At 30.4% G+C, this 24,155-nt stretch overlaps 3 protein-coding genes across 4 annotated transcripts in view; 1 reads left to right on the top strand and 2 right to left on the bottom strand.

The window, feature by feature from the left end:
* Positions 1–3,762, top strand: part of RhoL (Rho-like) — a 98,571-nt gene extending 94,809 nt beyond the window's left edge. Inside the window, exons 2-5 of the mRNA XM_014423954.3 lie at positions 31–182; positions 625–739; positions 1,681–1,798; positions 2,553–3,762. Coding sequence (XP_014279440.1) covers positions 31–182; positions 625–739; positions 1,681–1,798; positions 2,553–2,764 — 597 coding nt within the window. The 3' untranslated portion in view covers positions 2,765–3,762. The remainder of the gene's footprint in view (positions 1–30; positions 183–624; positions 740–1,680; positions 1,799–2,552) is intronic.
* A 4,395-nt stretch (positions 3,763–8,157) lies between these two features.
* LOC106682880 (nuclear cap-binding protein subunit 2) lies at positions 8,158–20,090 on the bottom strand. Its single transcript, XM_014423987.3, has 4 exons — positions 19,907–20,090; positions 15,347–15,528; positions 10,630–10,768; positions 8,158–8,676 (listed from the first exon to the last, which is right to left on the bottom strand). Exons 1-4 carry the CDS (start codon positions 19,985–19,987, stop codon positions 8,566–8,568), a joined length of 513 nt encoding a protein of 170 aa, XP_014279473.1. The 5' UTR covers positions 19,988–20,090; the 3' UTR covers positions 8,158–8,565.
* LOC106682879 (uncharacterized) lies at positions 10,775–15,336 on the bottom strand. Of its 2 annotated transcripts, none has more exons than XM_014423986.2 (2): positions 14,367–15,336; positions 10,775–14,292 (listed from the first exon to the last, which is right to left on the bottom strand). In XM_014423986.2, exon 2 carries the CDS (start codon positions 13,929–13,931, stop codon positions 12,939–12,941), a length of 993 nt encoding a protein of 330 aa, XP_014279472.1. In that variant the 5' UTR covers positions 13,932–14,292; positions 14,367–15,336; the 3' UTR covers positions 10,775–12,938. The 2 variants fall into 2 exon arrangements, with proteins under 2 accessions (XP_014279472.1, XP_014279471.1); XM_014423985.3 differs by having other exon boundaries at positions 10,775–14,921; positions 15,062–15,336.
* Positions 20,091–24,155: the final 4,065 nt, after the last annotated feature.

Genomic DNA, 24,155 nt, shown 5'->3' with positions numbered 1-24,155 from the left:
CTCATTATTTCATTTTGGTGTGCTTATTAGGTGGAGAGCAAAATTGGTGAAGAGCAAGGCAGATCTACCAAAAATTTAAGGAGTTTGAAGATAACTGCAGTAGGAGATGGTCTAGTAGGAAAAACATGTCTACTCATCACCTACACAACCCAACGGTTTCCAGTCGAATATGTTCCAACAGTGTTAGTTTCATCATTTTTTTGTAACTACAAATTAGCATATTTAGTCAATCCTTTTCTTATATGATGTATTTTATTATATAGTGAATAAAAAAAAAATTAATTTTCTTAATTAAAAATTAGAATAATAATTATTTATTAATCAGAATAATTTAAAAAAGAATCCATAGATTACAATTATTTATATTTTAATTTGTTCATTAACATTTGCAATTCTTCTATTTTACAAACGTTAAGATGATATAATATCTTTATAAGATGATAATATCTTTTGAATTAAAAAAATTAAATTTGGATGTAAAATAAAGCCTTATAACTTGTTTGTAGTTGGGTTGGAAAATAAACTCATTTGTTTCATGATTTATGAAATAGCAGTTAGTACTTAGACACTTTGCTAGTATATTCAAAATAGATGCTATATCAGTTTTATGATTTGTTTTTACAGATTTGACAACTTTCCGGACAAAATCACAGTTGATGGGCAAGAGTATGATATGACATTATGGGACACAGCAGGGCAAGAGGATTTTGAAAGATTACGACCTCTTACTTACCCAAATGTAAGTCTTAGTTAAAAGGTGAATACAAGGTGCATTCACAAAGTTTCAAGACTTTTTTCTCAGTAGGGGAAAGCTCGCAGACAGGTTTCACTGACAGGGTGGAGTAGTTTGGGGTATTAGCTAACCGAAAGCACCAGCTGCAATTGCTTTCTAAACACTGGAGAAAACAGATTGCTAGTGGTGTGGCTCCCATGAAAAACCTGGAGAGCCTAAAATGCAGCATCATTTGGCAGTATTATGTGGTAATGTTCTGTGCAAAATTGAACAAAACTGCTACAGAGACTTTTAGTTTGATCCATAAGGCCTATGGGAAAAATGTGCGATTGTTTTCATGTGGTGCAACAGGTTCAAAGATGCAAAGACATTGAAGACAGTTATCATACTGAGGGACCTTCAAGAAGCCAAACTGATGAAAATTGTCACAGGTCAGTTTTAAGCTGGTGTGATTTACCATTTGAGGATCGAATCCACCCAGAGATTAAATATGGTTGTGTTCTTCACCATGACAATGAGCGCAATCTCACACATTGCTTTTTGTCACTGAAGTTTTTACCAAGTTAAACATGAAACCCTGCGGCAGTCACCCTACAGCCCTAATGACATCTGTTTGTTTCCCGAATCAATAGAAACCTCAAAGAGAAATGTATTGACATGATTCCAATGGTCCAGACAGCTTCAATGAGGTATCTTAAAAGTCTTCAGCAGAGGGTAGCCAATAAAGATGGCAATGGTGTGTTGATGCCCAAGAGTAATATATTGAAGACTATTAGTTCACTATAGAAAAATATCTAATAAATTTTTGGTTCTGAGACCTGTTTTGAAACTTAGTGAACAAAGCTTGTACATAAACCAATGAGGTTTTATTTATTTGTAATAATTATCAAATAATAATTTATTGTTTAAATATTATATTAATTTCCAATAAATATTTCTGGTTGCAGACTGACTGTTTTTTGTTGTGCTTTTCTGTTGGCAATAAAGTCTCCTACAGTAATGTGTTGTGCAAGTGGTATCCAGAACTGAAACATTACTGCCCTCACGTCCCTATCATTTTAGTTGGTAAGTGAACTTTACTATTGCTAAATCAATATTGTCAAACTGTATTGTTCATAATAAATCCCTGAGAGATATTATGAATTCTTTCATCAAAGAAATTTTAAATTTTTGAACCTATTCGATTCTGGGCAAAAGTCATTTCATTTTTCAATTATGGGAGAAGTATGAGCACTTTTATTTTTAGTTCTTTAGGGTGATTAAACTTCCTGAATTACCTATTTTTCACCATTCATACCTAATCGATCAGGTTTCAGAAATCATACCCAAAATGGACCATATTTTTGTTATCAACTTGGTAATAAACAAAACAACCAATCATGACATGCTAGTATTTACATGTATAAATTTTGGAAATGTTTTTGATAGATTAAATACCGATGACATTATAAAAACACTAATAAAAAGACAAAAAAGAGACAGGATTATCAATATCAATATCTTGCATCTAATTCTTAACACTAGTTGTATATAAAATCATTCATAAAAACGTTTTTATTCTTTATCAATTTTCCTAAAAGATATTGCATAACAACTAAATTACAATTACTTAAACTGAGGGGTTGTTTTTTATTCTAAATTGACTCAGAAATAGTTAATTGGTAATAAACAACCAATAGTTCTCATGTCTGGTTGAAATATACAAATTTTATTTGATTTTTTTAACAATCATTTTTGAAATTAGCTATACCTACTTTAAGAAAATACATAAGGTTAAATTATATTTTGTAGTTTAATTTTAATTTTTTTTTTTTTCTAGCAACTAAGTCTGACTTAAGAGATGATGAAAATATGGAAACTCTGAAACCAACTGACGGCAAAAGATTGAAAAGAAAAATCAGAGCTACTAAGTACATGGAATGCTCAGCACTGAGGAGTGAAGGCCTAGAAGAAATTTTCAGAGAAGCAGTCAGAGCAGCGTCCAAAAAACCTCACAACAGGAAGAAGAGATTGTGCTGGCCGTTCAAGTAAATACCATAATAAGAGTGTTTGAAAAATCCTGACCATCAAAATTATACTGCTTCAACCTACAAATAAGGGCAATTATAAACATTTTTATTGAAAAATTTAGGCATGATCAACAATTTTTGAAATCAGGAAGCTTTCAATTGGTCGAAAAATAATGTTAGATCTTATTATTTGACTTGAAAACGTATATTTAATTCTCATATTTTGGAACGAACCAAAATTGTTATCTTAAAACTCCTAAGACTCAGTTTTTTAAATTAAGGAATTTTTAATTCCATTATAATAATTATTAATTCAGTATGGAGGAGAATGTTGTTAACCATTGATATATGATTACAAAAAATGTCATTTAAGTAAAACAAATTTTTGGGTTGAAGTGCCGGAGAAGGTTATTATATATTTGTTACTTCACTCATCAGAGGCTATTTAGTTCCTCATAAATTATTTACACCAACCATGATCAAATTAGTGGGTTGAGGATCACACACCCAATAACAAACTTTTCTTTAATGGAAGTAAAATTACAAATGAACATAAAATGCCTTTTGTACTGTATAATCCCTGATACAAATAATGGCTGTGGATGTTTATACACATGGCATATTGACTGATTTATATATTTATAAAACAATTTATGATATAGAACATAGTATGTATATCATAAAATTGTAATAAGTTAATTTTGAAGGTATTTATATTTATTACTGATGGCGTGTTTATCTAGTTTTATACCAACATAACTTTTTGGAATTTCTTCCTTTGAAGGGGGATTTATTTTATTATTAGGATCGTGGACAGCTTTATTATACATTTTCTAAGTTAGTAGTCGTTAAAAGTATTTTTATGATTTCTAATATGACCTACTCATTTTTAAATTAAATATAACTAAAGGGGGTATTAAAAGAGCAACACAATGGTCAGATAATTTCGCTTGAAATACACAAATGTTCCTGGCTACATATCTGTGTGTATTAGGAATATGGAAAATGTTACTATAGTTTACTCACCAAGAGATGCCTCTGATGAGGATGACTATCCAATTATCTCCCACATCTTACCTCAACCAACCCCAAATTCTTGATAAAAATTAATAAATAGCAATGAGAAATGAAATTATTTTTTTTTTTTTTAAAGAAGTCAAGGAAAAGTAGACAGCTGTTAGTTGGTGGGGTTATGTTGGATTGGTAGTGGAAGATGTTTCAGTGTCATTTCTCTTAGTGATCAGATTATAGTAGGTATGATTCAACCTTACAGCAAAAATATAAAAACTTGGTTTCTTCGCAAAGTTTCCAGATTTATGCCTTAACTTTTAAACCTTTACATAATGGTTGTAAATTTTTTTTTTTTCTGTATAGTAGAAAAAACATAAATAAATATTGATGCCAACTTCTCAGAATAATTGTATATTTTATGTTTAAGTATAAAATGCTTTAAAACTAAACCCCATCCTGTAATTCCTTATTTAGTAATTCTCTTTGTTTTTCTTTTTAAATCACTTATACAAATGTTTATACCTACAGTAGACATTTTATTTGTAATTTTTACAGATAAGAAATTGGTACTTACATCTGTGAAGTTGACCATTGATAATTATTGCTCGTTTACGGACTCCTTTACATTTGCTCATAGTATAATAATAAATAATTTATCTTATTTTTGTTTACCCATGTGCATCACAACAGGTGAATGTATTGTATGTATACTTATTCTTGAGAACAAAAAATTATGTTATTGTATAATTTTAAAAGTAATTATGTTAGTAACTATATTTCTGTCATTGTATATATATCTAATTTACCTTGGCGATGAAGCAACTAACTGTAGTTATATATTTCAGAATAATAAGATTGAGAGCATTGTCAGTTTTAAAATTGAATTATAATGATTAGATAGTAAATGAAGGAATTCATGACTGTTATAGGTTCCTATGACTTCATTATGTATATAAATTATGTAATATGATTTCATTCATGAATTTAGTAGTAATTTATACATTCATTGTATAGTAATCAAATTGCTAAAGCTGGATATTTGTATAAAGATTATTACTTGAGCAGCATGCAATTATAGCTCAACTAATCATTCGCTATTTTTTTTTTTTAATTTAAGAATTTCCAAAGATATGTACAGTATAAATTGTATTATATATAACGCTAAGTATTGTTAGTATTTTTAAATTTTAATGAACATTATATTAAAATTTGGAAAAAATATATTGTTATAAACATAAAAGACTTTATTATTTTAAAATATCTTGTCCCTCAGTTAAAGAAGCATCATATCATAAGTAAAAGAAAATAATAAGTAACCTGTACAAAGTCATCAGGACAGATTTAATGTCTTGATGTAATTAAAATAATTATATAAAAAACACCTACCAATACGCTGGATGTCATCTAAAGGAGGTAATTTAAGATTAGATTTCAGATTTAGAAAAAGTTATACCTAATAAAATTAATACTTTATACAGAAGTCATTTAAAAATGTAAAAACATATATTTATTTTATTATTTTCCAATTTTATAAAAAATTAGATAATAATCAATATTCCCTGCGCTGATGTAGTTGAGAAATCAATATTAATACCGATATTTTGCTTTCGATTTCCCTTCCTGACAACTCAGTGGAATGCAAGAACTGACCACATGGGATAATTTATAGTACCACCTGTTGAAGATTTCAAGGCTAAAATAGTATAGCTGTCATTGTATTGATATTGAAAATGGTATGGCAAAAATTCCCATTTCATGATGTATTACTATAAGCACATGCAATAAACATTAATCAACAAAATGCTGACAATTCATTAACCTCTATCTTTCCCTCCTATTTACAGGGATTTTGAAAAACCTGTGATAAGGAATGAGCCACATTGATCAATCCACTAATTTAAACGGGTAATTAATTCATCCTACTAGAATAGGTTTTTGTAACCTACCTTCAATACTGGCTCAAGCGATCATATATGCTGATGACCCTAATTACAAATAAACCCTAAAAAAAGTAAAATCATGAGTGTCAGAAGAGAAAACGCAGAGCCCAGGATGTTGTGTAATGGTGAACCCCAAGAACTTAGGAATACTTTTATGTATCTTGAGACCATAATAAGTTAAGATGGTAAAATAGACCAGGAGGTTCTAAATCGAGTGAAGAAGGCCAATGGAGGGTACCATCAACTTTCCAAAACTTATAGGCAAGCAAGAAGTAAGTAGAAATGCCAAAATCAGATATTTAAATCAGTGTTCCTCCCAGTCCTGTATGAATCAGAAAGCTGGACAGTCCTCGACCAGCACGTAAGTAGAATATCAACAGAAATGAGATTCCTCCGAAGAATAGTTGATAAGATCAGGAGGGACTATGTCAGAAATGAAAAAAATCGGGAGGATCTGGGTCTGAAATCAGTGTATGACACCATACAAGAGCAACAACTAAAATGGTATGGACATGTCTGTAGAATGGACGATACCAGAATAGCCAGGAGATAATTGGACAGGAAGGAAGGCCACTTGGCAGACCAAAGTGCATGTACTCTGATTACATCGGAAAAGTAGGGGCAGCTAGAGGACTCACCATTCCGGAGATGAGAATACTATTCAGGGACAGGGACCTGATGGATTGAGACTGCAACTCCATGATTGACAGCACACAGGAGTTAAGAGGAAAAAGAACTAATTTATTCTATGTCAGTCCAGTATGGCCTCCCTTCCGGATTCTGAACCTTCTTATTTGTGTCCTACATTCTCCCATGTTTTGAATCACATCAAACAATCTAGTAAATCCAGAATAACTGATGTTCAGAAATCAATTATAAAAAAGCATATAAATACTTTATTAATCATTTTACTACTACCTGTTAAGTCTATCTTGTTTTTCTATTTGCCTCTTGAGAACCACATTCCACTTTAATGGAATGCTTTGACACCATTTGTTGAAGTGCACGAATGATACTGTTTCAGAAACAGCCATCTTTGTTTCTTCTGAGATTTTTCTATCATGTCTTCAACTTGTAGCATTTTTTACTGACTCCAAGTCAAATGTATTCTGAATTTTCATTATAAACTGTTCTGATTATAATCTTTTGTTTTACTTTCATTAATAAGCAAAATTATTTTGGCTCACCCTTACTGCTAAAGAGTGGGGTAGCTCAGTTAAGGACCTGGGTTCGAATCCAGCAGTAGCAGATAATAATTTATTGTTACTGTAACCTTGAGTCAACCCTGTGGGCTAGGGGCCAACAAAGCCTCTATAAAGGGGGTACCTTTAATTGGGGAGAAATCTAGCAGTTGAAAGTGATCATAAACAAATCACTTTCTTGCACAAAGTGATACAGAGATACAGTACTTCCTTACAAAATACTGAACCTCTGGTCCTTCATGGGTTGTAGAGGTATAGATTTTAATATTTTTTTGGTATTTTGAAAAATCCAACAGTAAGTCTCCAAATTGAAATAGTATAATTTGACTTCTAAAGATTTTAAATGGAACATAATCCTACAGAATTAACAGGCACTTTATTTATAATCCTTAAATTTATCGTTTTTGAGATAAAGTACGAAACAGAAACAGACCCACTTAAATTAAAAAGATAGGCTCCTAATTGGTACAACCCCCATGGAATAGTTATCACATGTCATTGTTTAGATATTAATACTATTTAAATTGTCTGGGTTGTTAATATAACCGTCATAATGATGATCAATTTATTCAGCTTCTACATTCCAACTTAATTGAGAGAACTAAAAACCAAGAATTCTTGCACCAATCCAATAAATATCAGGCCATAAGAAATTGATATTTTAAACGGCCCAAGTGCGTAGGCTCGGTCCACGATTTTCCTGGAGAACAGCTGGGTAGATACATAGCCCTTTCTATGTATATACGAAAGCTAAGTGAGACAGTAGTCCCAACTCTAATAATAATAACTCAAATAATCATCACAGAGACCCAGCTTGCCACCAAATCATAGGCAAAGTCCATGATTCTATTAAAACTCAGGAGTTTGACTAAAATATCCTTTCGTGCAGATTTCAGCAAGTACAATACCGGTACAGTATAAATTTAAGGATAGCTGAATCTTATTATTTAAATGCTGAGGGAAATATCTTTACTATAGGTAAGTAAATTAACCTATCAAGTAGATATTTACTTCAACATGGTCATTACAAAGTAGTTCATCACCAATTGTGAATGTTAAACACACTTTCTCAGTATTATTATATTGTTTATACAAATAAACATGTTTCCATAATATATTGATCATATTCCGAGTGTATTAAGGAGATGAAGGATAGATATCTGATGCAAGAGTTCTCGCACAGGTTTGATAGTATAAGACAATAGTAATAATGACAAAATTTGAAATTATTTAATTAAACACCACATGTTTATTAAATAATATATTTTTAAATAACATTTATTTTATCAAAATCTTAAATTAAATACAGTCAAGATTTATATATATATTATATTCACATATATTACATCAAATAACTAAAACTATTTTGTTTAAAGTCCAATTAAAAAAAAAAAAAAAAAGGAAAATTGACACATGCACGTCTTTTTACTTCGATTCTCAAAGAGAGGTCTTTAAAATGACATAATTTTTCATTGTAACAATAGTAATTGTTAAATTATGGGGAAAATCAGGCAATGAAACCTATAACAATTTTATACTCTAGTAGTATACGTTCAATTGCTGTAATAAAAAAAAAAAAAATACTGGACAGGTTAAAATCAAATCTAAACAAAACCTCCCCTGAGGAACAGAAGTGAAACAAGGTGCATATGATTGAACTTGTGTTGGAATCACTGTCCATTAAATATTGATGCTGCTTCAGCTTTTGTTGTAGGCTGTTGCATCACTTTTCCATAACCACCTCGTCCGGCATCATATTCTCTTCTATATTCGTCACGAACCTGTTGTAATAAAAATAAAATGCATTTATTAACATTAATAGTGATCTATGTTTTTAATGACACAATTAACATACTGAAATATGGAGTACCAATAGAAATACAGACTAATCTAGCTTTAAGGTTTTACGTATAAATAATTTTGCAATGATCAAACCAGAGATCATTTTTTTTTAAATTTTCTAAAGCTATTGTGAAAAGAAAAGAAAATTGAATCAATGAGACTAATTAGTTGAACATTTATCTTACTTTAAGGATATTTAAAAAAATACAAAAACATCATTTATTCTATTTTGATGGCATGGCTCCGAAAAACAGAATAAATTAACACATTAATGCCAAACATTGTTAAATGATATATATTTGTATAAATATTTTTCTGTCAGTGAAGTGAAATATGGGTAAATTAAAACTTTAATATTTATATATAATTATTTATTTATAATATAATTTAAGATTTACTAGTGATATACTTTGAAATATCAGATTCATTCAAAGTACAGAGCTTACAGGAGTAACTGTAACTGTTTATTTCTATCCAGACAAATGCCCAAAGTTTTTTCCTGCCCTAGGCGTACTTAGTTTATTGATGTCAATATTAAAGTTAAGATAAAATTCACAGGAAAAAGAGAAACTACAAACATTTCTATAAACAATATTATATAGTGGCAGCCTACAAAAAAAAAAAATTGATATCTTTCCAACATAGATAATTTTGAAAATATTCCAACAAATTATAAAGGTTTTCTTTAAGTTAATGGAGATTCTGAAATTTCCACTAATGTTCACCTCCAATCAAAACTAGGCAGTTTCTAAGTTCTATCATCCAGTTAATGTTAATGTGACTAATTCCAGTAATCTGGAATAGCTCAACTTGGGTAATTGGTGCTCCAGCATCTCCCACCAGCTTGGCATAGAATCGATATGACATCTGCCAGTTTTGAGTAACATACGAGTCAGGCGTACATTTTGGCAAATGTATCCAAGAACTTCATAAATCTTAGTTCTTATAACATGAGTATAATTGGATTTCAAAATTTGCGACAGACAAAGTAAAATAACAGCTTCAGTAAATCCATTAATAAAAGAAATTAGCATCTATAACAAATACCCTCTTAAGCAATACGTACAACATTCAATATTGAAGAAATATGAGAGATAGATTTCCCAACAAGTTTTATTTATTAGTGGAAGCAAGCAATGACGGAAAAAGAGACCAGTTAATGACTTCAACAACAATTATTAATTTTCAACTTGTTTCTCGTCAAATTTAGAGAAATTTTTACCATATTTTTCAACAATATAATTTTCAAATAACTAATAACTATTAACTATTAATTATCATTATTACAACTTTGGGACAAATTAATTTGTACAAGTTAAATGAGTATACGAATTATCAAAGTGCAAAATATTGGGATTTTACTGTAGTTCCCTTGATTTTTATCTGAATGAAAAGATTTTTGTAGAATTAAATTAGGTATCTCAACATGGCTCGGAGTTGGTTAAAGTTTAAGGTTTGTAATTTGTTTATCAGTGAAAAATTTTGAAATTGTTTTAAACCATACCCTCTTTTGGAAATATTAAATATTAGACACTTTATGTCAAAACTGTAAAACTTATTTTAGAAAATAATTTTAATCCCAACGTTTACCATTCCAACAATCAAAAATAATAAGCATCTAAAATCAAAAGTGTAAGATAAAGTGTTTACAATAAATTCATTTTTTCATTAATGATTCAAAGTTCACGAACCAGTAAGGGAAAAAGGTGGCATTCAACGTTACTTACCAAGACAAGTAATCCAACTTTGGTTACCTTGGACAAACATACTAAAATACGTTATTAGTATTTAAGAACACAAAGGAAAACTTATGATATTTTCATTGATTAAGAATTTGTAAAAGGACTCATTCATAAATATTTATAACATAAATAATCAATGTTATACATTACCTGTCCACCACTCTTTCCTCTTCCGTACTGTCTTCCTTCAACAAATCCAGCATCCCAGTCTGTTCTTATAATGCGATCATCAAGTCTAGTTCCATTAATATACCTCATAGAGCTCTCAGCATCTGCTCGTTGGTAGTATCTATACATTGTGTTAAGGAATAATAGATACGAAATTGAATTTCAAGTACCGATTGATTTGATTCCTCATAAAGCAAAATGGTCAGACGAATACAATAGACCATGAATTATAATTTTAAAACTAAAGACTTGTTTGTATTGTATGGTACCTGATACAGCACTAAAATAGATATCGAAGTCAATATACCAACATTTTTTCTTTATTTTTGTAATTTACTTCAAATAGTGCCAATTTAGCTAAATATAACTATTCAAGAGTCCAGATTATTTGATATGTCAAATCAATAATTATTTATTAAATCAATCTAATGTTAAGAAGCCCATAAAAACAAGATTAACTATGAATGGTATAATTATTTTATAATATTTATAATTTATAAGTTTTTATTTATAAAAGTTAGATATTGAAAGTGATTCTTTTTGAAGGAATACATTTATTTTAGTACATTAAAAAGATATATTATTAATAGGAGATTAAGTTTGATTATATTATCGAAATAAATATTCATATCATAAACCAAATAATATGTTTTTGTCTTTGTTTAATTTCTTGGCATATTGTGTGGGTGGAAATGTCAATTAAAAAATAGCATAATGAAATTGGTTTTATCAACCTGACAAGCATACTCTGTATTATTTTTTTAATTTTCTTCATTGTCTTTACAGTGACATATAAAACCTAAAAAGGATCCACTGCTATCTTATTTATTGTCACTATATCTATATGAGTATACTCATATGTTTTATATTTTGCAAAGAGAAGTGAGAACATTAACAGAAATGTACATTTATAAACAAGGAAATATGTAGTTGGCTTAACTGTGATCTTAAACTCCTTCTCCAACTCTTTTATTAACAATTCAGCCTCTTCTTTGCTATTTGCCATTACTAATCCATCATCAACAAATAATTTGTTTTTAGGCTCTCTTTAATGTGCAAACAAGGATCAGCTTCACTTGTTCAGAATCCTATAGCTTTAAGACACGTGTTAAATCTTTTGTTCCAACATCGAGGAGCTTGCTTTAAACCATATAAACTTTTCAACAGTTTACAGACCTTTTTTGTTCCATCTGTGTACCCCTCAGGCTGTTCCATATAGATGTCTTCATCTAGGTGGCCATATAAAAAAGCAGTTGACACGTCAAACTGAATCAAATGCATATTTTCTGCAGCTGCAATGCTTAACATTGGTCGTATCGTGCCAAGTTTTGCTACTGGACTGAAAGTCTCATAAAAATCCACACCATACTTCTGGCTGAAACCTCTCACTACAAGTCTGGCCTTATATTTGTCTACTGAACCATCAGGGTTAGACTTGATTCTATACACCCATTTAGATGAGATGGCCCTGGAACCTTTGGGTAGACTTGTGAGTTCCCATGTGCCATTCTCTTTTAATGATTTCATTTCACTGTCCATAGCTTGCTGCCAATTTTTCTAATCACTACCACTCAGAGCTTCATCATAACTGTTTGGTGTTGTGACTTGAAGAATGAATTCTTCACCAAGCAATACATAATCTTTCAGATGTGCTGGTTTTGATAGCTTTGAGCGGTCTCTCAAATTGTTTGAAAAGGGTGAGTCGGTTCTCTGATTCGTTGCCTGATTCATCTTCAGACACAGACCCTTCTTTTTCAGAACCTCTTCTCTCATCAGACACCACTTGGTCTTCTGGTTTTTCACAATCTTGAATGTCAGTGTCTTTTATTGCCAACTTAACAGACTCACACTTGCTCAATTTCTCTTGAAATAGAACGTCCCTACTTAGAATGACTTTGTTCTCTTCTTTCACAAATGGTATTTTGCTGTGGTGTGTAAGGGGCTGTCAACCTCTGTGTGACTCCCACTGCACTTAAAATCTCTCTGATTTCATTGTTATCCATTTCACCACCACTGTCACTAATCATTTCTTATATTGGATAGCCCATTACTTTTACATGCTGAAGAACCTTTTTCAACATTTCTTTAACTTCTGATTTTTCTGACATCAGATAGCTGTAACGAAACTTAGTATAGCTGTCCTTGAAAACAACTAAGTACCTTTTCTTTGAAAACGACTCTGGAAATGGTCCACATAGATCTGCTGACAGTAACTGTCCTGGTTTTGTTGATTTTTGTCTATGTCCAAATGGAAGTTTATGTGCCTTTCCATAAACAAACAGCTCACAAAATTACTCGTTTCCTGTGGCAAATTGAATGTTCAATTCTTTGACCATTTTAGCTTGGACATGCCGGTTATCTTGATGACCCCACCTTTGGTGGTACAACTGAAGTAAATCATCGACAATATTCACTTCAGGATTTGGTTTTACAGGTTCAATTGTTACTTTGTAAAGAGTGCCCCCATGTTCCCTTGTTCCATACAGCATTAACTTTCCCTGATTTGAAAGCCACCACTGTGTAGCTGTTGATTCAAATACACTTGTTGGGTTTTTATCTTGAGCTGCCAACACCAAGAACAAATTTCTGCATAAATTAGGAACATACAAAACATCCTTCAACAAAAACATCTCTCTAGTAGTAAAATTTTTTACTTTAACTGTTCTAGTTCCTATGGCTGGTAGGATTTCTTTTCCAGCTGATTTTATGCCTAATGGACTCTCAAACTTCTCAAAATCTATGTAAAACAAATTTGTATTTGTTACAAGCCTTGTAGCGCCGTTGTCTATCCACCATGTAGACGGTTGACTAGATGATTCAACTGATAGAGCTTCTACTTCAACAAGCATAAGACCTGCACTATCAGCTGCTGAAGCCTCTTGGTTTTTCTTTGGTCTACCATCAGAAATCCATTTCTCACAGATCCTAACCCAATGTCCAGCCTGTTTGCAATAATTACATTTATTGTGATTTTTACTCTTACTTTTTCCTTGTTGCCCTATCCTTTGCTTTGATACTGCAGCCAAAGCCTCCTGTGAAACAGAACTAGAACCCTTCTGTTTCATAAAATTTCTTTCAAACGTACAAAGCTGAACAGTCAAATCCTCAAATGTCGTATCTTCACTTTTTAACAACATCCAACTTGATTTGAAGGAAATAAAACTATTTGGCAATATATTAAGAGTTTTCCAAACCAATATTAGATCTGGCAAAACATTCTCATTTCTAGCCTGCAGATCATTATTCAGCTCATTCCAAAGTGATTTCAGCCGAGCTATATGCATTGAAACATCCTCATCATCAATCCACTTAAATGAAAAGAAATCTGTACAAATCTTGAATAACTTGTCTTTTGATGATGCTTTAAAAAGTTGCTTCAATGTACTCCAAGTATCAAAAAGCAGTCTCTTGATCCATTATTTTCTGGTATACGGAGTCAGTTACAGACTTTGCAATCATGGATTTAGCACAACTATTTGCTTCTCTAAATAGGTCAACTTTGGCTTTGTACTCTTTTATTGCAGCTTCTGAAGCACCTCCACTAAGATTTTCAGGCTTAACTAACAGACCGTCAATAACATCAATAGCACCCTCATGGTAGTCTAGATCTCTTATTTTCCGCTTCAAAACTGGCCAATCTGACACCTGTCAATGGTTTAACGTGTTAGAAAAACTCCATTCTGATTTTAACACTATTTAAAAAAACAGAAAGTACCTACTTAACACGACTCCTAACCACTAACACTGATGAATTCCGATTTTCTGTTGATCACAACACTTCACACATCACTACTTTTGATATACTGATTTCTTTGCATTCCTATAAAGCTATTAAGCGTATACTGGAACCATAACCTTTTATATTTTGCAAAGCAAAATGGGAACATTAACAGAAATGTACACTTATAAACAAGGGCTATATTTTGCTGTAAACAAAAAATAAACAATGCAACCTTATAGCTAGGTAACCTTACATATGGCAGTGGTACCAATACAATTAAATAAAAGTAGGAAACTACTCTACTACAATAATATGAAAATAAAATTTGTACAAAAACTACTTTTTCAAAACAACTCATATTTATTTCTTTTGACTTAGGGAGAAACTTCATCACTACATCTTCTCATAGACATTATAGGATTCGTTGCCACTGCTTATTGCTCTCTGTCAACCATCAAATACAGCGAATGAAATGAAACATTTTCATGTTATATTGTCCATTTGATTTCTACTTTCTTCATTGTTTGATCCATTTTCACTCATTTTAAAAACACTGTTCATGTGAACATAAAAATAAAGAATGATGAAATATTTAAATAGAAAATATTTCTACACAAAGTATTATGACTTTTATTTTATAACAATAATTTTTTTTTTAACAATTTATGTGTTAACAATATTTTTATGTTTTACCTTAAGGCTAGGTTCAGAATTTACACCCATTATCGTAAATATTTTGAATGATTCCTGTAATAATTAAATTTAAATATTTTAGAATTGGTATTTTTACATTCAGATCTCATGTTATGTTTTTTGTAAATAAATATTATTTGCTCAAATTTTCATCACCATCAAAATCATATTTTCGTGTATATTTAAAATCAAATGATAATATTAAAGAAAGACATAACAGCATACATAAACATATTTCATCTTAGTCCATAAGCAATTAAAACTGTAAAGCAAAAAAAAGGATACTCTACAAAGCAGAAGCCACATGGAATTTTCTTATACTTATCCAATCCCATAATAATCCTTTTAATATCACCGCATTTCGAGAACAGTTCATATATTTGTTCTTCTGTTGTATAAAATGATAAATTTCCAACATATAAAGTTGTAGATATGCGAAGAAGTCTTTCCTGTTCTGTCCGAGAGCCCTGTAGGATAAAAAAAGAAAGAAAATTTAAATGATATTTCCTCCATCACTTCAGTTTAGAAAATTTAAACTAAATATTATATAACATTTATTTCAAAGTTTGAAGGTTAAAAAGAAATTTGAAAAAGTATCCATCCCAATTATTTCAGCAAATAGTAGTGGTGAATGAAGAAATAACACCTGAAAAATGTGATAAACAATTAAATAAAAAAAATAATTGATAAATATATTAATTTATTTATTTATTAAATGAGATTAGGTTAGCAAATTTAGTTAAGCCCAGAAAGTACCATGCAGCCCCTTTTGTTTGATAGTGGTATTGCAGCGATTTCTCACATAGTTGAAAAAAAATTAATCCAGGTATCCTGTTAAATTAATTCAAATAACTAATTAGAAATCTATTGAGCAGAAACCTCTATTTAGAGTTGGATCCTGGGAAATGGGAATATGGGACTTAAAATCTGTAATGAAATAGTCTAAACTTTTTTATAAATTTTGAAGAGATAAGATACAATGTTCCTTACATTTGACTAAAAATGAGAACTCCAGATTGTCTTTGAGATCATTAACTATTCTCCTTTCAGGCCATTTCTAGTTTAAATAGCATTTCTGGGTGATGAAACTTACTAAAAAAACTAATTTCTGCATGAGCTTCAGAAATGAGGAAAATGCTGAACATATTTGCTAATGTTCTAACATTCTAATGATTGAAACACCTAGGTCAGGCCATATCCGAACCTAAATATATTGCCATTGTTAATCCCAAGGATGCTATGAGCTTTATAAGAAGCCAGAAATTTGTTTAGGCCACTAAAAAGAGAGGCAAGGTAATAAAAAGTAAGGTAAGGTAGCAACCAATACTTTCTTATGGAATTCCCTGAATTTTCCAGGTCAGTTTAGGAAAAACTCCAGGTTATCGAAATAGCTGTAACAGGACATTTTATAAATACATGCACTATATTAAAACAAGGGAACTTCATTCATACACAACAACTATGACAATTCTTTATTAACCAAGATCTGATTGTGAATGGTTTCATTCAGTTCAAACATACATTGAAATTAACAATGAATTGAAACATGATATATTGTGTGAATTATCTATTACGCAATATCTAATCACATATATAATATAATAAATTGTTGCTGGTTGGATTCTTCTCTGCATAAGATTAGTCTTCATGAAAAATCTCAAGAATTAAGACATGTCAACTCCACTAACTTGTGCTTCAGAGAAGAAGGACACTTAAGGAATATTCATTACAAATAACTTCTTCTTTTTCATACCTATGCAATGATATCATCAGATTTCATGAAAGGTAATTTTTTATAAGTAATGGAAGGATATTAAAGTAGTAACAATTGAAGTGAAGAACCATTCCCTGAAGTTTCTTGGTTATCTAGCATAACCTCTATATGTAGATGACTACATACTTAGTACACTAAAATTAATATGAAGAAAAAAAAAACAGAATAAAATGAAACTCCTTTAGTCATCAAATATTAGTACCACTTATTTATTCATTTTTTTATATACACAAATAAGATATAAAAAATATATCATAAAAATTTAAAAACAATAGCTAACTAAATAAATTTAAAACAAATCATTGAGTAAAGTAAATAGTCTTCAACTTTTCCTTCATCACCACCAATCTTTAAGGCTTTGAATAAGAGACAACAGATTATTTCAAGTTTTATGAGGTTACTTGGTTTTTCACCAACTTCTGAGCACAGCATGCCAGTCAGTTAACAATCGGATTCTCTGATAGCTTCAAAACTTATATATCTCTTGATATAAAATATGTATGCACGTTACGAAAGTAGTTCCTGGAAAGCACATTGGTATGAAGATAATAAACCAGCATAAGTACTAAAAATGTATTCCTTAAAAGAAAAAGGCGTGATAAGTAATATAATATTAGTAATAGGAGGAGTAAGGCAGAAAAAGCTTTTATGAATGAATTCAGGCAATGCATAATTATATAAATTTAAAACTTGTAACAATATATATAGTATTCTTTCATGTTTAATTTAATTATTAAATTAAATTATTAGAACGATCATGTAGGTTAAATGATTCATATACTTTATTTGTTTAAAAACATGAAATAGGTATACTCAGAATACCAGTGAACTTATGAAAAATCAATAGTCAATAGGCAAAAATAAGTTTTGAGTTGATTCAAAACTTCCAGTATCTTGGTTCCATAATACTTAAAGATCCTAATGAGAAAACTGGGATGAGATAGAAAAAATCAACTTCAAACAGAGGTAATTTTAGTCTAGAAATTTATTGAACCTGACACTAAAACCATAATATTAACTTTGAGTTTGAAAAAAACCTATGATTACTAATGTTGAAACACGTTCTTTTTTTATGAGAGAAGAAATAGCAAACTAAATAACTCTGAAAGAGTTTAGATTTTGAGATGGATTCTAAGGCATATATAGGACAACAGACTTTGGGAGGATGAATATAATTATCTGAGTTTTTTAAGGAATTTAAAATCTTCTTTAAAGAATTTTGTACTGAAAAAAAAAAATGATCGAGCAAAGTGAGGATATTAAGAAATAATAATTACATTATCAAACAATTAACAACCATTATCTATCTTCATGAAGTTTCGGTTATTTAAAAATTTATAAGCATACCATAATTTATAATAAAAACATAAATAGATTAAGGTATGAATAAATAAAATAAACTGTTTCAGCTGTTTAAAATAAACTCAGTAGAGTCCCTAGCAATCAGCAATAAGAAAGATGAAGATAAAGGAAGTAAGTTACCAATTCCGATCTAAGGCTGGATATATTTGTTGAATTATAATAACCATTCTCAAATATTTATGAGGATACCCAAGGAAGGCTTGAGTAGAACACATCTATGTAGCCTCCAAACTAAATACTCATCTCTCAACATGCAATTTCAATACTATTAAGTATTCACAAGATCAATTAATTAGTTCAAATAAGTGCTCAACAATAAATTATTTGACTATAGTTACCAATTCTACATCAACATACAATTCATTAGCACAATGGTACAAGTAATCTCAAATATAAAGCTCACTAATGTCAGACAAACCCAAAGCGATAGATATTTCAAATGATTTGCCTCTGATTACAATAAGGCCAACAAGTAAACATTTTTTTAAATGAAAAACTAGAATTTGAAATTTTATAATAAAAAATATTGATATTTTCATCACACACACATTGTATACCTAAGATTCAAAGAATGAATCCCAATGACTTAAAATCTCCTCTATTTTTCCACTTTAAGGAAAACCAGAAACTCAAAAACACAATGAAATCAAATATATAAAGTCTTATTAAATACCAAACCATAAATGATCTTGAATTGTTATTTACTAAAGGAAAGGAATTGCAATAATGATAGTGAAAAATATTTTAATAAGCTTTTAGTTCACTTTTTATAAAATTATGAAAACTGGATATATATTTTTCATTAAGAAGAAAGTATGTAAGTATGCAGCATATTTTCCAACTTTATTGACTTACGGCTTTCTCTCATCAAACTAGATTATGTCTCTTAGACTTAAACTAAGTTTCCTAGGAAACCAGCTCTGTTGGAAACTAGGGGGCCAGGACTAGAACTTGAATCAAAATACATATTACGCATTACTTTTCAAATATTAGGCAGTTAATTTCACTAAGTAAAAGTTGAAACACAAACATAACATACACATTTATTCTAAAAACAGTTATGAATAAATAAACTGAAAGAAAAATTCAACTTATGACTTGATAAAAATACAGTTTTCACAAAATTGTATTAGAGATAATTATTTGATATTTCAGGCTTTAGTAATTAGTAGAATTTAAAATAATTTGGAACTTAAATTGTACAAGTAGAAACATAACTCAGAGCTTGAAAATGAAGAAATAATTTCAAAGTAAAGAAACATAAGCTATAAAGCCTGAACAAATTATAAACCAACTTTCCTATGCATACAATTTTTGATATTTTGTTGCAGTAAGACAATTAATTTACTTGACCACAGAGATTAGAAAAAAAAAAGAAATTATCTCTGGACATTTGGTGTTTAACTCTTAAGGAAGTCTTGTCTAAATGCCATAAACTTACACTCAACTGATTTATTAATAATAAGAAATATAATTTCATTTCCACTAGAGGAGGGTAAGGTAATTTGGACAGATAACATATTATAATATATTGAAATAACGAATCTTATAAGGATTTTGCAGATATTACAAGAATTAAATTTACAATTACCTAGTGGTTTAAAAAGACTTAATTATTGCTAAATTTAATAATTGATGTTGTCAGATGGACAGTAAACTTAGAGAGGTAAACAAGTGATAAAATCACGAAAAAGAAAAAACACAAATACCTTAAAATGCTGGTCCCTGTAGGTACTGAGTTCGACGGAAGGAGTCACCGATGTAGGACTCATCGCCTTCATAAGACTCATTTTGGCGAATTTCACATTCAAACAACAATAATAACTCCAATACTTAACAACGTCCGACCTAAACCTAAATACTACCACGAATAACCTATCGAAACAATGGCGTCTGTTCCAAAGAGCTAAATTAGACTAGAGAGGTCGTATTACCAACACACATGTAGTTGATTATGAATTTATTTTATCTATTTATTGTCTTGTGTTGGTTTGATAAAATTGATGTTACCGTTGAACTATCAAAAATAATTGTCTTTTGAAAAAACACATCTATTTATAGGAAAACTAAAATAACATCAGACTCAGACAGATGTAATGAAGATAATAATTTGATAGGGGATCTACATAAATTATACTTAACAAAACAAATTGAAAATTATATATACTTCCTTATAACTAGGGATTTTTTATGTTTTCATATATTTTTACCTGACCATGATATCGACTATGATTTCGGACCAAAAGAAGCCATTTTTATTTTACTTATTTTTAAATATTTAGCTTTTTTTTACATATTTTGTTGTAAATCACATATTTTCTGAAATATTTGTTATTTTTTAACATATTTTTAGATATTCTGTCCTGAATCACATATTTCCTTAAATTATTTGTTCAATTTTAAATACATTTTTCGCAGTAACTTCATAAAATTCAAGAGAACGCAAGATACTTAAAGGTGAAATCTATCATTTATCATAAATAATGCGTAAAAATTCTATGTCTTCATCTTTGAACACAAATTAAATGCAGTAGCAATAATAAATTTTCACATAGAATTACATCAAGAATTCCTCAGAATCAATTAAAAAGAGCAAGGGTCTTGTTTCTGTGGTATTTTCCTAGAATTTGTTTGTTTACTCTTCAATCCATTTCTCTGTTTCTTTCTTTCCTCCTCAGATTCCACAGGTACCTATTATGTATTTAGAATTGTGCCGATTTGTCAGGGCAGACATTCCTATCTACAAAATTAGCAGGTGATGCAGAATACCGAACTAGATGCAATGGGAATAGCTTCATTTAAGTATGCCCCTATAACATCAGTAGATGTTGAAAGAACTTTTAGCCAGTACAAGACCATTCTGCGGTCAAACCGATGAAAATTTTTATTTGAAAATTTAAAAATGCATTTAATCTGCAATAATTGTTTGTTTGTTTGGTTGTTTAGTGGCGCCAAACTTCATTGGTCATCAACGCCATTTATATTTTATTTAATTTTGCTAATATTCGTTAAATTTGATACTTTTGTAACCGAACCTGCTGAATAATTGATTTCTTCCAAAGTTTTAAATATTTTTCTAAAGTTTTTTTTTTTTTTTAATAAGGATTATTCTTTATTTCCACTTATAATTCATTCTGAGTAATTATTAATGAATTAGTTTAATTACAATTACTAATTAATGTCTTGTTATTGAACAGCTATGTTTTCTCTAAGTTCATTTTTTGTACATATTTTAACATAATTTCTTTAAAATATTATTCATATACTATATAATAAATACATATTTATGTAACTTTTTTTAAGTTATAAAGTCACTAATTAATTAGTAATTTATATTGTTGAATAATACAAAATTTATAAATACATATTTTTTTTTAAATATTTGACAATTTATTAGCACATATTTCGGATTTTTTAGCACATAAAAATCCTATCCCTACTTATAACAGACCATGAAGATTTGAGGGGTTCGGTCGTAAAACGTGGTAACCTCGAAAATGAAAACTGATTTAATGTTAAATTGTTTGTTAATTACAACATTTTACCTTCAGCCAGTTGTCACTTACCATAATATCAACATTATTGTCCAACGTTACAAGAAATCGAATCACCTAAAGATTATTTCAATAATTGTTAAAATCATCTATAAAAAAAACCTGATAAAAGCAAAAACTGTAATTCATGAAAATTTTGCATGAAAATGCAAAGCATGTTTTACGACCGAACTCTTGATTTTGTTTTCGCTCGAATGTGGCCTTCTTCGATTAAATTATAAATAAAGTAATATAGCACAAGCGGGTTGTGGTGCAAAGTGCCTATATTAATTTAAATGCGGGTAGCACTCTCTACAAGGTAAAAATAACAAAAAAACAAACAATTTTTTATATAGTGGCCACTTTATATGGATCATTCTCTAATTTTGATTGACATTGACATTTTGTTGAAGAACATGTTCATTTATGTTTACATCTTTTAAGTGTTGGAATTTTTTTTTTGGCCCCGAAGAAGCCCTACAACGTCGGACGAAACGTTGGTTTATAATAAATAGTTTCACAACTACTTGTTTTTCTTTGACCGCACCCGGACCATCTTCTTTTAAGTAAATTTTTCGGTTATAAACCCGTTTGAGTCCATCATTTCCTTCTCACTTGGAGATTGAGATTTAAGATTGTTATAAAATATATGCTAGTTTTTTCGTCTTTAGCCCTGTTATAAAGCTAAGGATGAGACATTACAAGTCAATAATACCAATTTCTTTTGAAGTGAAATTAAAATTTAAAAAAGGCTGCATTTCTTCGACACTAGCTTAAGTGTTGGTAAAAAACATAATTTGGTTTTATTATAATTATTGATGTAATAGTAGTGAAAAAGTGAAAATCCTTTATTTATTCATAAGAAAAACAAATTTTTGTCACAGTTCAAACTATGTTTTATATTGAAAATGATCAAAATCAAAAGTTAATACTGATCACTACAAAATAAATATTTTCTATTAGTATTAATACTGGAGCGACACGCTACCTGCTGGTCTAGACTGTACTACTACAGCCACCAAAACCGATATGGCCCAGTATGACGCAACCTACTAGTTAACACGGGAACTATTACTTGCGACAAGTAAATGCCGTGTATTAATTTATTTCTTCTTGTACTTAGTATCTCTGAATGACGTTTAATAGCCCGGAGACTTGACTATGCTAGAATTGTAAGCCATTAGTGTTAAATCTCGCTTCACAGGAAGCACCTCCTTGAGAGGAAGAGGATAATAATTTACATAGTGGATTAGTACTTTCTACTACTATATTTTTGGAAATGTATATTTACTTTTATTTCTCTGTCTTCTCTGAATCTTTCCTTCATCCTAAACCTTATATCCTTTCGCAGGACCCGACGGCTGGTCAGCCTCCAGGCTTAAATACCCTTTCGTATCTAGGTACTATTCTTGTAGAACGAAATTACCTTCCAGCAAGACCCGGTGGGTAGATACCCTACGACTTTGCGTTCCTCCATCGTACCTTCAGAAATAGTATCCTGTAGGTCGAGGTTACCATCCTTAGAGGACTTAAGACTGGCGCTCATAAGCCTCATCCTATCTATTAACCTCCTAATCAACTAGCTTACCTACTTGTGAACATGAATTGTCGACCCATTCTGGTGAAGAGCATCTAACATTAGAGTCAGATCATTTAACACACAACCACCTCGACAATACAATAATTAGGAATTATAATTATTTAAATTTAAATTCCTATTTAAAGCTAATAATTTAGCTTTATTTTGTTTCATCACACCTTAGTCGTATATGTTGATTTCTAGAGTAAGAAATTGTTTAATAATTGGTAATAAGTGCGTACATACTTCACAATATTATCAAGGAACATTCCCTGAAAGCAATAAATGAAAAAAATCGAATCAATGGACTTTAATATTCAAAAAATTTTGATAGCTAAATATTAACATAGTCGGAAAATGGCCCATATACAAGTCGTTTCAAAATTATGGGTAAAAATAACACAAATTAAAGAAGTGAGGTGCATAAGTGTCGTAGAAGGCCTCAAACAATGCATATTAAATTAGGTTAGGTTATCTGGGCCGGAGGTGAATTGGCAGGATGATCGGACATGGCAGAGAGCAGAGATAGGCAAAAATTAGCTATAGTTGAAACTAACAGCTAATATTTGCCCAACTCTGGTAGAGTGTCAATCAAAAGCCAGGTGCAATCTGCGCGTTTTAAGGGTTATATAGTTCGAGTTGGGTGGACAGCAAATCCTAGAGGCATACACCTTTAGCCTTCTAATACGCTGTAAAGTGTAAATAGCATCCTACGAAGTTTTAAAGTGCATACCCTTAAAATTTGCCAACCGAACGCGGTTAGTAAAATTACTTTGCTCCACCTCCGATTCTCCTATCATGTCACATCCTGTCCAGCTAACCTAACCTTATTGAATTAACTATTAT

Source organism: Halyomorpha halys, unplaced genomic scaffold, assembly GCF_000696795.3.
Source record: "Halyomorpha halys isolate HHAL.00 unplaced genomic scaffold, Hhal_1.1 Scaffold448.1, whole genome shotgun sequence".
Lineage (NCBI taxonomy): Eukaryota > Metazoa > Arthropoda > Insecta > Hemiptera > Pentatomidae > Halyomorpha > Halyomorpha halys.
This window is presented reverse-complemented; position numbering and strand designations above follow the sequence as displayed.

Coding starts and splice junctions, on each gene's coding strand:
- LOC106682879 (XM_014423986.2), bottom strand. CDS start 13,931: ATGCATATAGCTCGGCTGAAATCACTTTGGAATGAGCTGAATAATGAT.
- LOC106682880 (XM_014423987.3), bottom strand. CDS start 19,987: ATGAGTCTTATGAAGGCGATGAGTCCTACATCGGTGACTCCTTCCGTC. Junction 15,529..19,906: donor ACAGGGACCAGCATTTTAAG/GTATTTGTGTTT, acceptor TTTATCCTACAG/GGCTCTCGGACAGAACAGGA. Junction 8,677..10,629: donor GAGGAAAGAGTGGTGGACAG/GTAATGTATAAC, acceptor TTATTACAACAG/GTTCGTGACGAATATAGAAG.